The sequence below is a fragment of the Symsagittifera roscoffensis genome, chromosome 4 (genome assembly GCF_963678635.1).
Source record: "Symsagittifera roscoffensis chromosome 4, txSymRosc1.1, whole genome shotgun sequence".
Classification (NCBI taxonomy): Eukaryota; Metazoa; Xenacoelomorpha; order Acoela; family Convolutidae; genus Symsagittifera; species Symsagittifera roscoffensis.
The window spans coordinates 1778912-1793499 of NC_087065.1; the positions used below are offsets into that span (position 1 = coordinate 1778912).

Consider the following 14588-nt stretch of genomic DNA (forward strand, 5'->3'; position numbering starts at 1 on the left):
TTGCATTTTAGCTCCGCTTCGCCTCTATGTGAAAACTGCCATGCGGGTCATTTACCGAATTTGAGTTAAAACCACAATTTGTCCTGATATCCGTTTTGAAAAATCAACAGTTACCCCGTAAAATACATGTTAATATCTGGTGGGTGTAGTTTTGGTTGGGTGGTGGTTTGGGTTCGAAAAGCCTCAATCTAAGGGTGAAAGTGTTTGGAAAGGGAGTCTAATCTGTGTTTGATTTTGTAAATATGATGAAGTTATTTGAACACGTGTATGAAAAGAGAATTTGTTGACCCGAATGGCAGTGATAGCAGGATACAACGTGCTTATTTAAGAGTCAGCTGTCAACCTTTGACAACATTGTTGACCATATTCTTCCGAAGGCAAACAAAGCCAAGCTGCTTCCAGCTGAGAAAACTAAGAATTTTTGAACCCACCTGCTGCACCAGACTAAGAAGGCGATTACGTCGGCATCGCCATTACGTCACTGAGGCGACTGCAGCGACCAGAGGAGGCCTGCGATGAACAGTAACTTATGGGGTCCCCCCGACCGCAGGGCTCACATGAACCACAGGTCCTCCAGTATGCCGGCTGGTGGTGGGGGTGGGGCCTTCCAGATGAATTCTCTCGGGGGTTCTCCCATGATGGGGACAGGGGGGATGGGCATGGGTGGCATGGGTGGAGGCGGTACTGGAGGGGGGATCCCTATGCAGAGTACTCAGTTCCGATCAGGCGATGGACCATCTATGAGTGGTTTTGGACCAAGGTTTCCTCACAGTTCCTTTCTATTTAAGCGTTTCGTTAAATTTAATCCTCGTCTTTTTTTCCAGTTTCCCGCCCCTTTCGTAAAATCACTTCATAAAGTTTTCTATAAGTTGTTAATACAATCATTTAGGGAAGTTGATTTTTTGGCTCTTTTTCCTTTTCAACCCCCACCTGCAAATTTTTACAAGTAAGTTTGTTGACCACATTGTCCGATTGTTATGAAAATTGACAAGGAAAAAGAGCCGATTTTTTTTCCAGTTTCCAACCCTGTGTAAAAATAAAACTTAAGGTTATGTAAAAATTGTTCATACGGCAATTGACACGTTTTGTTGCAATCAGGAACATCATTAAAATTAATTTGAAAAAAGTTTTCGTAAAATAAAATTGAAAAAATTTCAAAGGGTTGGGGACTGGAAAAGAGCCGAAGACTTTGTACTTTTTTTTCATTACAACTTAAAATATCAAATGGCGCAAAAAGCATGTGAATGTCTTCTAGTTTCAAAAATGGACTTCAATTTTCCATTTCGTCTCTTTCCCAGTTCCGCATTTTAAATTTTACTGAAATTCAATAATGAAAGTCTATTTAAAATTAATTTTCAAGTTACACACTGCATTAAAACGTGTCAGCGTGAACAAATGAACAAATTTGTTCAACATTTTTGACGTGCGAAATACCGTGTGACAATTTTTGAACAGTTTTTTTTTTCGCTCATTTCCACATTTCAAGTTGGCTGTGAGTTAGAAAATGAAAAACTTGAAGGCCTTTTTCCAGTTTTCCACTCCCTCTTGAAATTACAAAAGAAAGCTGTTCAAAAATTGGGCTCTTTTTTCTTTTCCCCCCACCTGCAAATTTTTATATTTGAAGTTACTGTTCACTTTGTCTGATTGTCATGAAAATTGGCATGTAGACTAAATAGGCCATGACAAACATATTTGGTCTCGATAATTAACCTTATAAAACCACTCGTTAGACCATAAAATTCATGTTTGAGTGAGGTGGGGGGGGGGGGGAGTGGAAAAGAGCCAAAAATTGTTCTCACGGCATTTTGCATGTTCGAACTGTTGTAAAAATTTGTTCGGCTGATCACGCTGACACGTTTTAATGCAGCTTATAACGTCGAATGTCCTTTTAAATGGACTTTCACATAATGAACTTCAGAAAAAATCAAGGGGTAACTGGAAAAAGGGTCTTCAAGTTTGTCATTGTCTTAGTTTACTTATGTGTTATTTTGGCTAAATGCGTGAAGTTGCGATGTAAGGAGCAAATGTGTTCATACTTTAAGGAGCAAATGTGTTCATACTTTAAGGAGCAAATGTGTTCATACTTTAAGGAGCAAATGTGTTCATACTTTAAGGAGCAAATGTGTTCATAATAGTAAGTTTGTTCACCATGCAAACTTTCGTTACATTATCACAGCGTAAAACTAGTGGGGGGAGCGGAAAAGTGACCTTTTGAAAAAGTTTTACGAGGGAGCTGGGAAATTGAAAAATAGCCCCAATTTCCCCGCGGGAAAAAATAGATCGATTGAGCAATCTGTACCCCCGTAATGACCTGTTGGCTCTTTTTCCTCCCCCCCCCCCCCCCCACCTGCAAATTTTTATATTTGAAAATACTGTTCACTTTGTCCGATTGTAGTGAAAATTGACAGGCCGACTAATTAGGCCATAACAAGCATATATGGTCATCATAATTAACCTTGTAAAACCACTCGTTAGACCATAAAATTCATGTTAGAGTGAGGTGGGGGGGGGGGGGAAAGGAAAAAGAGCCGACCTGTTTATCTATCTACACAGAAACAAAAGCGGCAAAACGCAACAACAGACTTTATCAAACAAGCACAAACCAATTGACCAATTGAAGCTTATTGTACCTGAGTGCTGAGAAAAATGTTGTTTGGGTGAAGTTTTGCATGACTCGGGGAAAGCAAGTTATTAGGGTTAGTGTTCTAACTTTGTTTCTGAATACCGGAAATTATTCTCAGCAGCTTCTTTATTGTGCACGCAAATGTGTTTTTTTTTTCATTTAAAACAAGTTTAGCTCTTTTCCAGTTACCCTCTCTTGATATTTTCTGAAATTCAATAGATGAAGGTCTTTCTAAAATGACTTTCCATGTTATAAGCTGCATTAAAACGTGTCAGCGTGAACAGATGAACAAACTCTTACAACATTTATAACATCTAAAATGCCGTAAGAACAATTTTTTAGCAGCTTTTTTTCTGTAATTTTACGAGGGGGTGGGAAACTGGAAAAGAGCCCAAGTCAGCTTTATATGCCTTATTTTTACTAATTTTTCAAACTTATGAGAGAGAGAGAGAACGATTTTTCCCACGTTTCTCCATCCCTATGTAAAGGTGAATTTGAACTGGTGATAAAAAATCAAATTTCCTTTTTCTTGATAGAAATTGATTGAAATCTGCTCACTTGTTTTCACTGACTTGATTTAGTTTTGTTGATAACAATGATAAATTAATTGTTTCGTTAAATTTTTTAACAAGTAAATACTTTAACAGAAAAAGAATTTTGAATAGTTGTGGCAACACTATTTTTCGGCACTATCAAGGAAGCAGAAAAAGACCTTCTACTTGCAATTGATCACTGTGTTTTCCTCAAACTGGGGCTTTTTGTCATTATCTTTTGATATTTTCCAACATCGATTCGCAAAAGCAACTTCAAAGTTTCTTTTTAGGTTGTGAAGTAACAAATTAGGCTCTTTTTCACTTCCCACAATACTTGTTTGCATAGACCCATTGTTATAAAAATTTACAGGCCCAAAAAACAAAGCCATAAAAACTTTATCGGCTATTTTTCCGACCCCCCCCCCCTCCTACGAACTTTCACTTGTCAATTTTTGTTCACAATGTCGTGTTACAAACATTGAATTGGCATGCGGACTAATTAGGTCATGACAAACGCTTTTGGTCTCTATGCCAAAAATAATGAGAACTTCCGTTACAATATAAGAACGATGCTTATGCGTGGTGGTGGGAAAAGGAAAAAGAGTCAATTGCAAAGCCACTCGTTACATCATAAAATTGATGCTCGTGCGAGGTAGAGCCTAATTGGAAAATTCGAACGGAAAATACCTGTAAATATTGCAGGTGGATGGAGGGAGAAAAAAGCCAACGTTGTTTTGCTGTTTCACACGGGATAATAAGTAGAAAAAGCCCAACCTGGGTACACAATGACAAAAAAGGGGGATTGTCTCTTTTCCAGTTTCCAACCCTAAAGCTTGCAAAATGAAAATTGTCTAAAACTTCTTCAAGTTTCATTTGATAAAAACATAGTTTTTGAAACTGAGAGATTTGAATTTTTTCTTTTTCGGGACACTTGATGAAAAGTTTCACCTATTGAAAAAAATTTACTTTTTTCAAAAATTTTTATTATGTTTTCCGATGGAGTAGTATCACAGAAGAGTAGAAAACCCGCTTGCTCTCATGTGTGACTGCATATCTCGTTGTCTTTTTTTACCTTAATTTACTTTCTACAACTGCCGTTCCCAAAAATTCTGTGGCGAAACTATTTGAACCAGTTTTTTATTTGGTTTCGTTTTCTCAAAAACTACGCCAAAAATCTAAAATAATCAGATCAATAAAAAAACGTGTGGTGAGCCCATTTTTTTACACAAAAGCCTATGGCCATTGTAAAACTCAAATTTTGATTTTTTAACCACTTTTTGAAACTTTTGACTGTTTTTCAAAACAACTCTGCCAATCCTGAGAATAAGATTTCCAAGGAACAAGTTTCTGTGAACAAATGGCGATTCCCTCATTTTTTATGAAAATTGTAATGTTCTTGGGAAAAGTCCAATTTTCCACCGTTTTTGTAAGTTGTTCATTTTTTCTCACAAATCACCCTGCCAAATTTCAACTAAAGAGTCCATTCGAAATAAGAGTTTATAATATTCTTAAATATAGGTTGATCTGCGGCTAAAGTTTTAATCCAAAGAGCTGGTTGTGGTAATTTTCTCTGCTGAAGCAGCTACGCCCTAAGTTTTGTAGAAAAACTGCCATGAATGTTGGAAGACCTGGATTTTTTAGTTTTCAGTAGTTTTTTTTTCTCAAAACCTGCCCACCAATTTTATTTTTATAGTTCAATTGAACGAATATGGTGCAAACATTTTCCCATCGTTAACAATTACACCTTTTTTTATCTAGAAAAGTCCTTATAAAAAGTCAATGAAAAGTGAATAGTCTTATGCAAAGTCAATTTTCTTGAAATTATAATCGTTTATCGGTGGAAATTTTTCCACTTTTCCACTGCCAAATTTGACGTTGAGTTCAATAAAATAACAGGTAGCAGGAATTTCCCATAACAAAAGGCTAATCCATTTGGCTCTTTTTCCTTTTCCCCCTACCTGCGAGATTTTTCTAGTAAAGATTCTGTTCACAACGTCTGATCGTTACAAAAACTGGCATGCCGACTAATTAGGCCACGACAAACCCATTTGGTCTTCATACTTAATCATGTAAGACCCCTCATTACACCATAAAATTGATGCTTATGTGAGTGGGGGAGGAAAAAGAACCATCACTTATTTCATCAGAGAAACTATTAAGATTTTGGGTATAGTCCAATTTTCGAAACTTTGAAAATTACGCGTTTCATCTTGCAGCAGTACAACTTATTCTAGAAAAAAGAACAAAATTGACCCCCTAGTAAGTACACAGAAAAATATTAAAAACAGAAGATATTCCCAGAAACACAGAGCAGATAAAATAGTTTTAGCAGATCTGTTTTAAATATGTGTTCACATTGTATGTTTTGCTTATCAGTAAGTTCAGTGTCTGCAAACAAACAAATAAAAATAGTGTTTTGAAAGAGCTTATAACCTTGAGCGCAAAGCTTTGCTGTGTTCTCCGACTGCAAAAGAAAAAGAGACATTGATATGTTTGTTCGCAGCATAGGCTCCGGTGGGCCCTATATGATGTCGGGAGGGGGGAGGATGCCAGGCAGCCCCAATATGTTCGGAGGTGGGGGAGGGGGATCCATGGCCAGTAAGTTCGGCAACTCCCCCATGGGCAGACCACAGTCCGCTCAGATGATGGCCCCGAACTTCGCAGCCAGGTAAATAAATCACACTACCCTGGCTGTCTGCGCCTAAAATCACCTGGAAGCGTATACTGTAACACGAATAATAATAATTTACAAACAAGACCAGCATAAAATCTCATTTTTTGGTAAATTTTCTGGGCTGGGTAATGTTGACTCACCATTGAGCAACGAGCATGGACCATGTTGGGTCTCTAACCACCTGCTTTCCTATTGGCGGACACTTGGTCAATTTACCTCTCCTATTTTGTAGAAGTGATACGCTCCCCTAGTTACACCGAAGACTTTAGTCAAGGTGTTATGGTATCGTGTAACGGGTTTTTTTTTAATGTTGTCTGTTGTCAAGTGTCGACAAATAACGTCCACAGTTATCAATTATCATGTGGGCTGGACTATATCGCGCTATGTCACGTGATTGCGTATGTTTGTTTCTTTATTTGTTCATCTTTATTTATTTAATTATCTGTTCTTCTATTTATTTAATTATGTTTAGTTTGCTTATATTTATTTATAATTTATGTATGTACATATTTATTTTTGTTTATTTTTATCACGTGTTTTGTTTATTCATTTAATTATTCTTTCTTTCATTTAGTTTTGCTTTTATTATTTCTGCGTGTGTATTTATTTAATTTATTTATTTTCATTTATTTATATTATGGGTCTGTTTGTTTGGTTATTTGTTCATATATATTTTTTCATGTCTATTTAATTATTTGTACATTTCACTTTTGCTTTTATTTATTTATTTATTTATTTATTTATGTATTTATTTATGTATTTATTTATTTATTTATGTATTGATTTATTTTTTTATTGCTTATTTATTTATCAGGTGTGTTTTGTTTATTTGTTGATATTTATTTCTATATTTAATTTATTATTCTTTCTTTCATTTAGTTTTGCTTTTATTATTTATGTATGTGTATTTATTTCATTTATTTATTTTCATTTATTCATATTATGGGTCTGTTTGTTTGGTTATTTGTTCATATATATTTTTTCATGTCTATTTAATTATTTGTACATTTCACTTTTGCTTTTATTTATTTATATATTTATTTATTTATGTATTCATTTATGTATTTATTTATTTATTTATGTATTGATTTATTTTTTTATTGTTTATTTATTTATCAGGTGTGTTTTGTTTATTCGTTGATATTTATTGCTATATTTATTTAATTATTTTCTTTCATTTAGTTTTGCTTTTATTTATTATTCATGTATGTATTTATTTATTCATTTATTTATTTATGTTTATTTATTTTTGGTTTGTTCGTTCATTTGATGGTTTGTTCGTTCATTTATTTATTTATTTAGTTAGCGTCTTTGTTGTTTGATTGTGCTATAGAAATTGATCTACAATGCGTAAGTACGACATTTAGTTCTACGATTGTTATTTCAGGTCCTTTGTCAATATTTCAGGCTCTTTGTTAATATAGCAAAATTTTGGTGTATATATGTGTTAGTAAGATTTTTAGTTCTACAACGTTTATTCAGGCTCTTTGTCGATATAGCAAAATATTGGTGTATACATGTGTTAGTACGATTTTAGCTCTAGAATTGTTATTTCAGGCTCTTCGTCAATATAGCAATATTTTAGCGTATACATGTGTTAGTACCATTTTTAGTTCTCGAACTGTTATTTTATGATCTATGTCAATATATCAAAATTTTAGTGTATACATGTGTTATTACGATTTTTAGTTCTCGAACTGTTATTTCATGATCTTTGTCAATATATCAAAATTTTATTGTATACATGTGTTAGTACCATTTTTAGTTCTCGAACTTTTATTCCATGATCTTTGTCAATATAGCAAAATTTTGGTGTATACATGTGTTAGTACGATTTTTAGCTCTAGAACTGTTATTCCATGATCTTTGTCAATATAGCAAAAATTTGACATATACATGTGTTAGTACGACTTTTAGCTCTCGAACTGTTATTTCATGATCTTTGCCAATATAGCAAAATTTTGGTGTATACATGTGTTCGTACGATTTTTAGCTCACGAACTGTTATTTCAGGCTCTTTGTCAATATAGTAAAATTTTGGTGTATACATGTGTTAGTACGATTTTTAGTTCTAGAAGTGTTATTTTATGATCTTCGTTGATATATCAAAAATTTAACCTATACATGTGTTAGTACGATTTTTAGTTCTAGAACTGTTATTTCAGGCTCTTTCTCGATATAGCAAAATTTTGGTGTATACATGTATTAGTACGATTTTTTGTTCTAGAACTGTTATTCTTCAATTATTAGTTGTTCAAGTTGTTTGGTTTTTGCTTCAGTTTCTATGCCTTCGGTGTATTGCGCGTAGCGCCTATGTTATAAATAGTGTAAAATGGAATTTGCAGATTTTGGTCCGCACAAATCTCTACTCTGTGTTTCACCAAATTCAAGGAAGTGTGAGGGGCTTCATATTTAGATGTCAATCAATTTAGTTGCTATCAATTATTTTTTATATCCCTGAGAGTTCTCATATTATAATTAAGTGTGAATTTGGTACCTGCCTGTCAATCAGTCTAGGTCTGTCTAGCTGCTATGTGTTGACCTCCAGTTCAGTGTCTTATTTATGCGAACTAGAAATCAGTTGAATTTATTCTTCACCGTATCGTTTTGACTTTCCCTTGTTATGGCGCAGTCAGCGGACGGAGGGGGAAAAACCCCGTTGGAATCGTGGCATTCTGGCCTCCGAATCAGGCGGAACCACAACTTTTATGGGAGCATTGGAAACAGAGATTTCATTGGGCAATGGTGGCGAAACACGGATTAGTCTCGTCCGAATTTTACTTTGCGTCAACATTAACCGAAGCGCAGATTAATGACCTGGGAGAAATTGGTGGTTAACCAAGGGAAGAAGGTGAAAGCACACTTATATCGAATCTGTATCTATGTCTGGGACACGAGGGACAGCGGACCTGGCATAATCAGCATCCACACTTGAATATGGAAAAAATACGATACCCAAGTATTTGGATACATGTGTAGCTTTTTGGATACATGTGTAGCTCTTTTCCAGAAAGAGCGAAATGAGACGTTTAAGATGTACCAGCTGTTGTCCCGGAAACAAAAAAGGGAGAAGGTTTAGAATCGTTCTACGCAGAACTCAGCGGAATGGCGGCGAGATGCAATCTGGGTACCCAAGAGCGGAAAATGGCGAGAGGCATATTTATGTTTAATATGCGGAACAGGGACGCGCAGAACGAGCTGTCCCGGGAAACGAAAACCCCGGAGGAAGCACTAAGGATCGCAATGTCGTATGAAAGAGCCGACAAATACGCAAAGTCTTACAAGGGCATTGCGTCAGGCTCCACGGGACCGGCCTATCCATCTCCAGGGGTTCTCTACAGATCAAAACTAAAAACGGAACCAATCAGCAATATTCGTGGATCCAGGGGACGAGGAATGCCAAGGGGACGGGGCCAATACCAAAATTGGGGAGGAGGTCGAACGCAAGACCGAAGATGTTACAACTGCGATCAACCGAATTTCACCCCAGAACACCGACAACGATGCCCAGCAAGAGCCGTCACATGCAATTTCTGCAAAAAGGGTGGGCACTTTGAAAGGACTTGTCGGAGAAAACGGCTGTCACGGGGGGACAACCAGTTGGACTAATCCAAGGGGACGAACCACTTGAGGAAGAAGATACTCCCTCGGATGACGTGGGGTCACCAGTTGCGGCAACTTCAATAGGTTTTGTCAAAAGAGAACACCACAGCTGGTCATCGGAGAGTTCAGATGACTACATGGTTATGGCAATTAGACGTAAGAAAGAGACACTATTGAAAGTCACCGGACCTAAACTTAAAATTTACATTAATGGACACCCGATGAACATCTGGATCGACAGCAGATCGCCGATATTCATATTAACACTTGATGACTTGAAGAAGACAGTGGGAAGAGCTGGAATCAACTTGAAACAAGATGACATTGAAGATGACGAATTCCGGGACTACAGCAACAACCGGATCAAGATGTTGGGAAGAATGGGGCTTGAGCTAGCATCCAACGGCTGGAAGACAAAGGCAGAAGTTCGAGTTCTTGGAGGGACCAGACCCTCAATCGTGGGACGTGACATGATGGGGAAACTCGGACTCCAGTTGATGCAGGCAGATCCAAGGGGGGCAGTGATGAACATCCAAGGGGCGGATGACAGTTCATGTGAGAAGGAGCAAGTTGGAGAATCGGAGGATGAGCAAATGGACCCGTGGCAACAGTACTTTAGCAAGCTATTCCCAAAGTTTTTTACTAGGATCGGGAAAATTAGAAACTACAAGGTCCAAGCGGAATTTTTCAAAAATCTCGTACGAGTGCAGCAGAAGGGCCGGAGAGTGCCGGTAACGCTCCAAGAAAAAGCAGATAAAGAAATCTATAAGCTACTAACCCAGGGACATATAGAAAAATTGAAGGAATGTTCGGATTGATACTTTTTTTCTCCGATCGTCATCACCGTAGAAAAAGACGGGTCCGTGAAATTAGCGATGGAATCTCGAGAACTCAATAAACAGGTTCATAAAAACATGTATCAGATGCCAAACATAGAAGAACTTGTAGATACAATGGGACAATTTATTTCCGAGAAAAAACAAGGGGAGGTGTATTTTACCACGATGGATCTAACGTACGCGTATGGACAACTACCTCTTAGTGAGGAAACAAGCGTACAATGTAATTTTTCCTTGGTGGGTGGGCGGTCGTCAGGAACATACGGAATTCGGACAGGATTTTACGGGCTAACGTCGATGCCAGCAGAGTTCCAACGGGTAATGGACTCAATTTTGAACGAATTCCACCAAGCGAACGCTTTTATTGATGATATTTTGGTTATCACCAAGGGAACTGAAGTGGAACACATCTCCTTGGTTGAAAAGATTCTCAGAAAATTGAATCGCGAAAACATCTCGTTGAAATTACCTAAGTGCGAGTTTGCGAAGCGAGAATGCGAGTGGCTCGGCCATCGTATAACAGAAACAGGAGTAACTCCTCTAAAGCGCAAGACGTCGCCGATCGATGCATTAACGGCCCCTAAAACAGTTACTCAATTCACAGCCTGCATAAATACTTACAGGCTTAAGGCCACTTCTCAGCAAGAAGAATGGGTATAACTGGACTGCGGTGTGCGAAAATGCGTTAAAACATTTCGATATTCATAAAGATATTAGGGTTGTTTGCGGTGCAAGCCACAATGGCCTTGGAGCAGTTTTGGAGCAGTTGGGTACAGAAAGGTGGCGCCCAATCTCATTTGCATCGCGATTTTTAAACGCAGCCGAGAAGAAATACTCCACAAAAGAGATTGAAATGTTGGCAGTGGTATGGGGGGCCGAATATTTCCGAAACTACATTTTAGGAAGATCTTTCACCGTTATCACGGACCATAAGGCTCTCATTTCATTACTTAACGGGAATAACAAGAAAAACAAAACTCTATTTTCACGAATAACACGATGGCTGGATGGACTTATTCCATTTGAATTTGTAATAGAACACAAACCGGGCGCAAAGATCGGAATAGCGGATTATTTGTCAAGACACCCTAGCGAACCCCCAAAACCGATAAGTCAATATGATAACTTGTTCACCGTTGCAAAGCTAGCTTCAATTAGGGAAACCCTTGCTTTTACAAACAATCTAAAATCCCTTGGTAAACGAAATCATAGCGACACTAAAGGAACTGGTTCTAAACAGTCTAGACAGTTTTCGTCCAATCATAATCGAGAACGGAAAAGATGTTTACCAACAACGACGGTTGAGGGCGGAAAATCATGCGTGAAGAAACCGACCAGTAGGAAACTATCAATTTGCATACCGCTTACATCAACGAAATCCAAGGGACATTCAGTGTGCTGTATTATATCATTCCCTTGGAAGAAGGTTTAAACAGCCTAATTTACAGAAATCTGACAAAATGGATGATAGTTCGAATTGTTCTTTTCCAGTGATTGAAATAGATTCTCAAACCAACTCTCCGCTTATATTAGAAGAAAATCTCATGAGTAGCCATGAAATAACTGTTATCAACCCAGAAATTATAGCCATTACAAAAAATACACGGGATTCAAAGATTAACAGAGTACTGTCAATTCCTTCGAAGTTTCCAGGCGAACTTTTTCCTACCGTTAACCCTAATCAACAAATTATTTCCATTATTCCGCGAGATTGTAAAGTTATTAAAAAGTCCACAGCGTTACCGGAGTTACTTAATTTGGAATTTATTGCTTCCAACACACCAGCGGACATGAACTTACTAAGAGTCAAGGAAGCATTGCAGAAGAAGACTAACGTAAAGGAGGAGCTACTGAAGATAGGGAAGTACTGGGCCCAATATGCCAATGACCTGTCCTTAAGGGACGATTGTGTGTGGTTAGATTGACGGCTGGTCATTCGTTTACCGCTACAAATCCCAATCGAAACTAGGATACATTTATACCATCACGGCAAAAGGAACATGTTTGAAGCAGCGCGTGATGTATGGTATCCTTACATGTACCGCAGTTTGGCAGCGAAGGCCACGTACTGTCAGCAGTGCACGGATGCGGGTACGAACTTAAAAACGTTGTTATCCAAGGGAGACGTAGGGAAAGTCCCTGAACCAAGGGAAACGAATGAATGTATACAGTTGGATTTCTGGGGGCCAATAAGCTATTTGAATGAAAGTAAGAAATATGCCTTAGTCGCTACAGACCGTTTTTCGAGGTGGCCATCAGCAATGGTTACTACCACCAATACTTCAGATAAAAATTTAAAATATCTTGATAAATACATCACCCAACATGGAGAACCTCGGAAAATCTACGTCGATCAGGGATCATGTTTTACATCTAATAAATTTAAAAACTTCTGTAACAGCGAAGGCATCGAGTTAGTGTACTCACCAGTGAATGATCATCTGGGTACGGGTTCAATGGAAAGAACGATAGGAAGCCTGAAGGATTTTGTCCTCACTTATGCATCTGAAAAGGAGCATAAATCTCTGGAATTTATGGTCGATAAAGCGCTAGGCGCGTTACGGTTTTCTAAAAATGCAACGAGTAAAATAACACCTTTTGAAGCGCACCACGGCCGGGAGGCGAACACCGTGTTACGCAATCTTACGAAAAAAACCGAGTCTGAGAAATCTCAATTGGAAGAACGTCTTGAAACAAAAATGTTTGTGTTTAGACGAAAATGACCCTGAAGTGAGCTCCATCGCGTTCCCACAGCATTCAAACTGGGAGGAAAGATCGGATCTGATGTACGCTCCGGCGCTAAGAAAGGCACCGCTAATTCTTGATAGCGATCAGCAGATGGAAACGCGCCAAGGGGAGGAATCGGGGATTGAGCCTACAATCCAAGGGAGTGGAGATGCAGGCGATTTATATCAGCGTACTACCAGCAGAACCTCGGTATAAACTCTTAAAATCTAATGTAATCTCCGAGTCTAAACATACCGTCAAGCTGAAAAACGGGTCTGTGATTAGGAAAAGTGCCGTGGCAGTAAAGCCCAAGAATACCCTGCCCAAGAAACAGAAGCCGGCCACACTCAAAGAAATGCTAGCGAGTGCGAAGGAGGGGGCAATAGAAAGCCCAAAGTCAAAGCGGCCAAAAGATAAGCAACCAGTACCTGTAGCCACATACCAGTCTGAAAGCTCGGACAGTAAGGACTATCGGTCACTCAATATTATAGCAGCACGACTACCAGTCGAAGTTTCGGCAAGGCTTGAGGCAATTGCGCGGGACAAGGTCCAAGTAGCAGTAGATTAATCCAGACGGAACACGGAGCGGTAACAAAAGCAAAACCTAAAACTACGAAAGCAAAACGAGGGAAGGGGAATCAGGACAGACCGGCGCTAGTTGCGAGAGAATGCCTTTCGAACAGCAGTCAAGAGGAAGACGTCAAATCAGGCAGTCAAAGTGAAAGCTCGGGAACAAGGAAAGCACAAGGGGAAGGAAGCCAGTCGATAAAATGGGAGGAGTGATGATAGACAGTATCCAAGGGGTGGAGAAGGAAGGAAAATATCCAGGGGAAGGAAACAAGTAAATCTTAAAACTCATTTAAAACTCGTGACCCAGGGAGAGGGATGGCCATAAGCCTAAAACTCAAAGTTAAAGTTTTGATGCGTTAGTTGCGGCGGAAGGTTGAAGGTCATTACTTATTATTTTAAATTTAAATTACTATGTATTTGAATTTTACATCTGTACGGAAATGTGAGGGGCTACATATTTAGATGTCAATCAATTTAGTTGCTATCCAATATTATTTATATCCCTGAGAGTTCTCATATTATAATTAAGTGTGATTTTGCTACCTGCCTGTCAATCAATCTAGGTCTGTCTAGCTGCTATGTGTTGACCTCTAGTTCAGTGTCTTATTTATGCGAACTAGAATCAGGTGAATTTAATCTTCAACCGTATCGTTTTGACTATCCCTTGTTATGGCGCAGTCAGCAGATGGAGGGGGAAAATTCCCCTTGGAATTGTGGCATTCTGGCCTCCGAATCTGGAATACAATTGTATCTTTCTTGAATTTGTTGAACCATAGATTAAAACTTTTCGGTAATGAGAAAAACATAAAGTGGCAAAACCATTATCAAGATAATTTAATGAAAAATAAAACGTGAAAAAAACTTCCAAAAGAGTTGAATGTAAATTTTAGTGTGAAATTCCAATCTTAACAATAAGTCAGTTTTCTGACACTGGGACAACCTTTTTTGGAAACAAAACAACAGTAGACAAGATTTGAATAAAAAACCACGCAAGGCTTCTTTCGATTTGTTCAAGGCAG

The 14588-nt window shown here is 38.2% G+C and overlaps 1 protein-coding gene across 1 annotated transcript in view; it reads left to right on the forward strand.

Annotated features, from left to right (window-relative positions):
- The first annotated feature begins 515 nt into the window (after positions 1-515).
- Positions 516-14588, forward strand: part of LOC134843831 (ATP-dependent RNA helicase A-like) — a 38553-nt gene continuing 24480 nt past the window's right edge. Inside the window, exons 1-2 of the mRNA XM_063860122.1 lie at positions 516-760; positions 5660-5824. Coding sequence (XP_063716192.1) covers positions 516-760; positions 5660-5824 — 410 coding nt within the window. The remainder of the gene's footprint in view (positions 761-5659; positions 5825-14588) is intronic.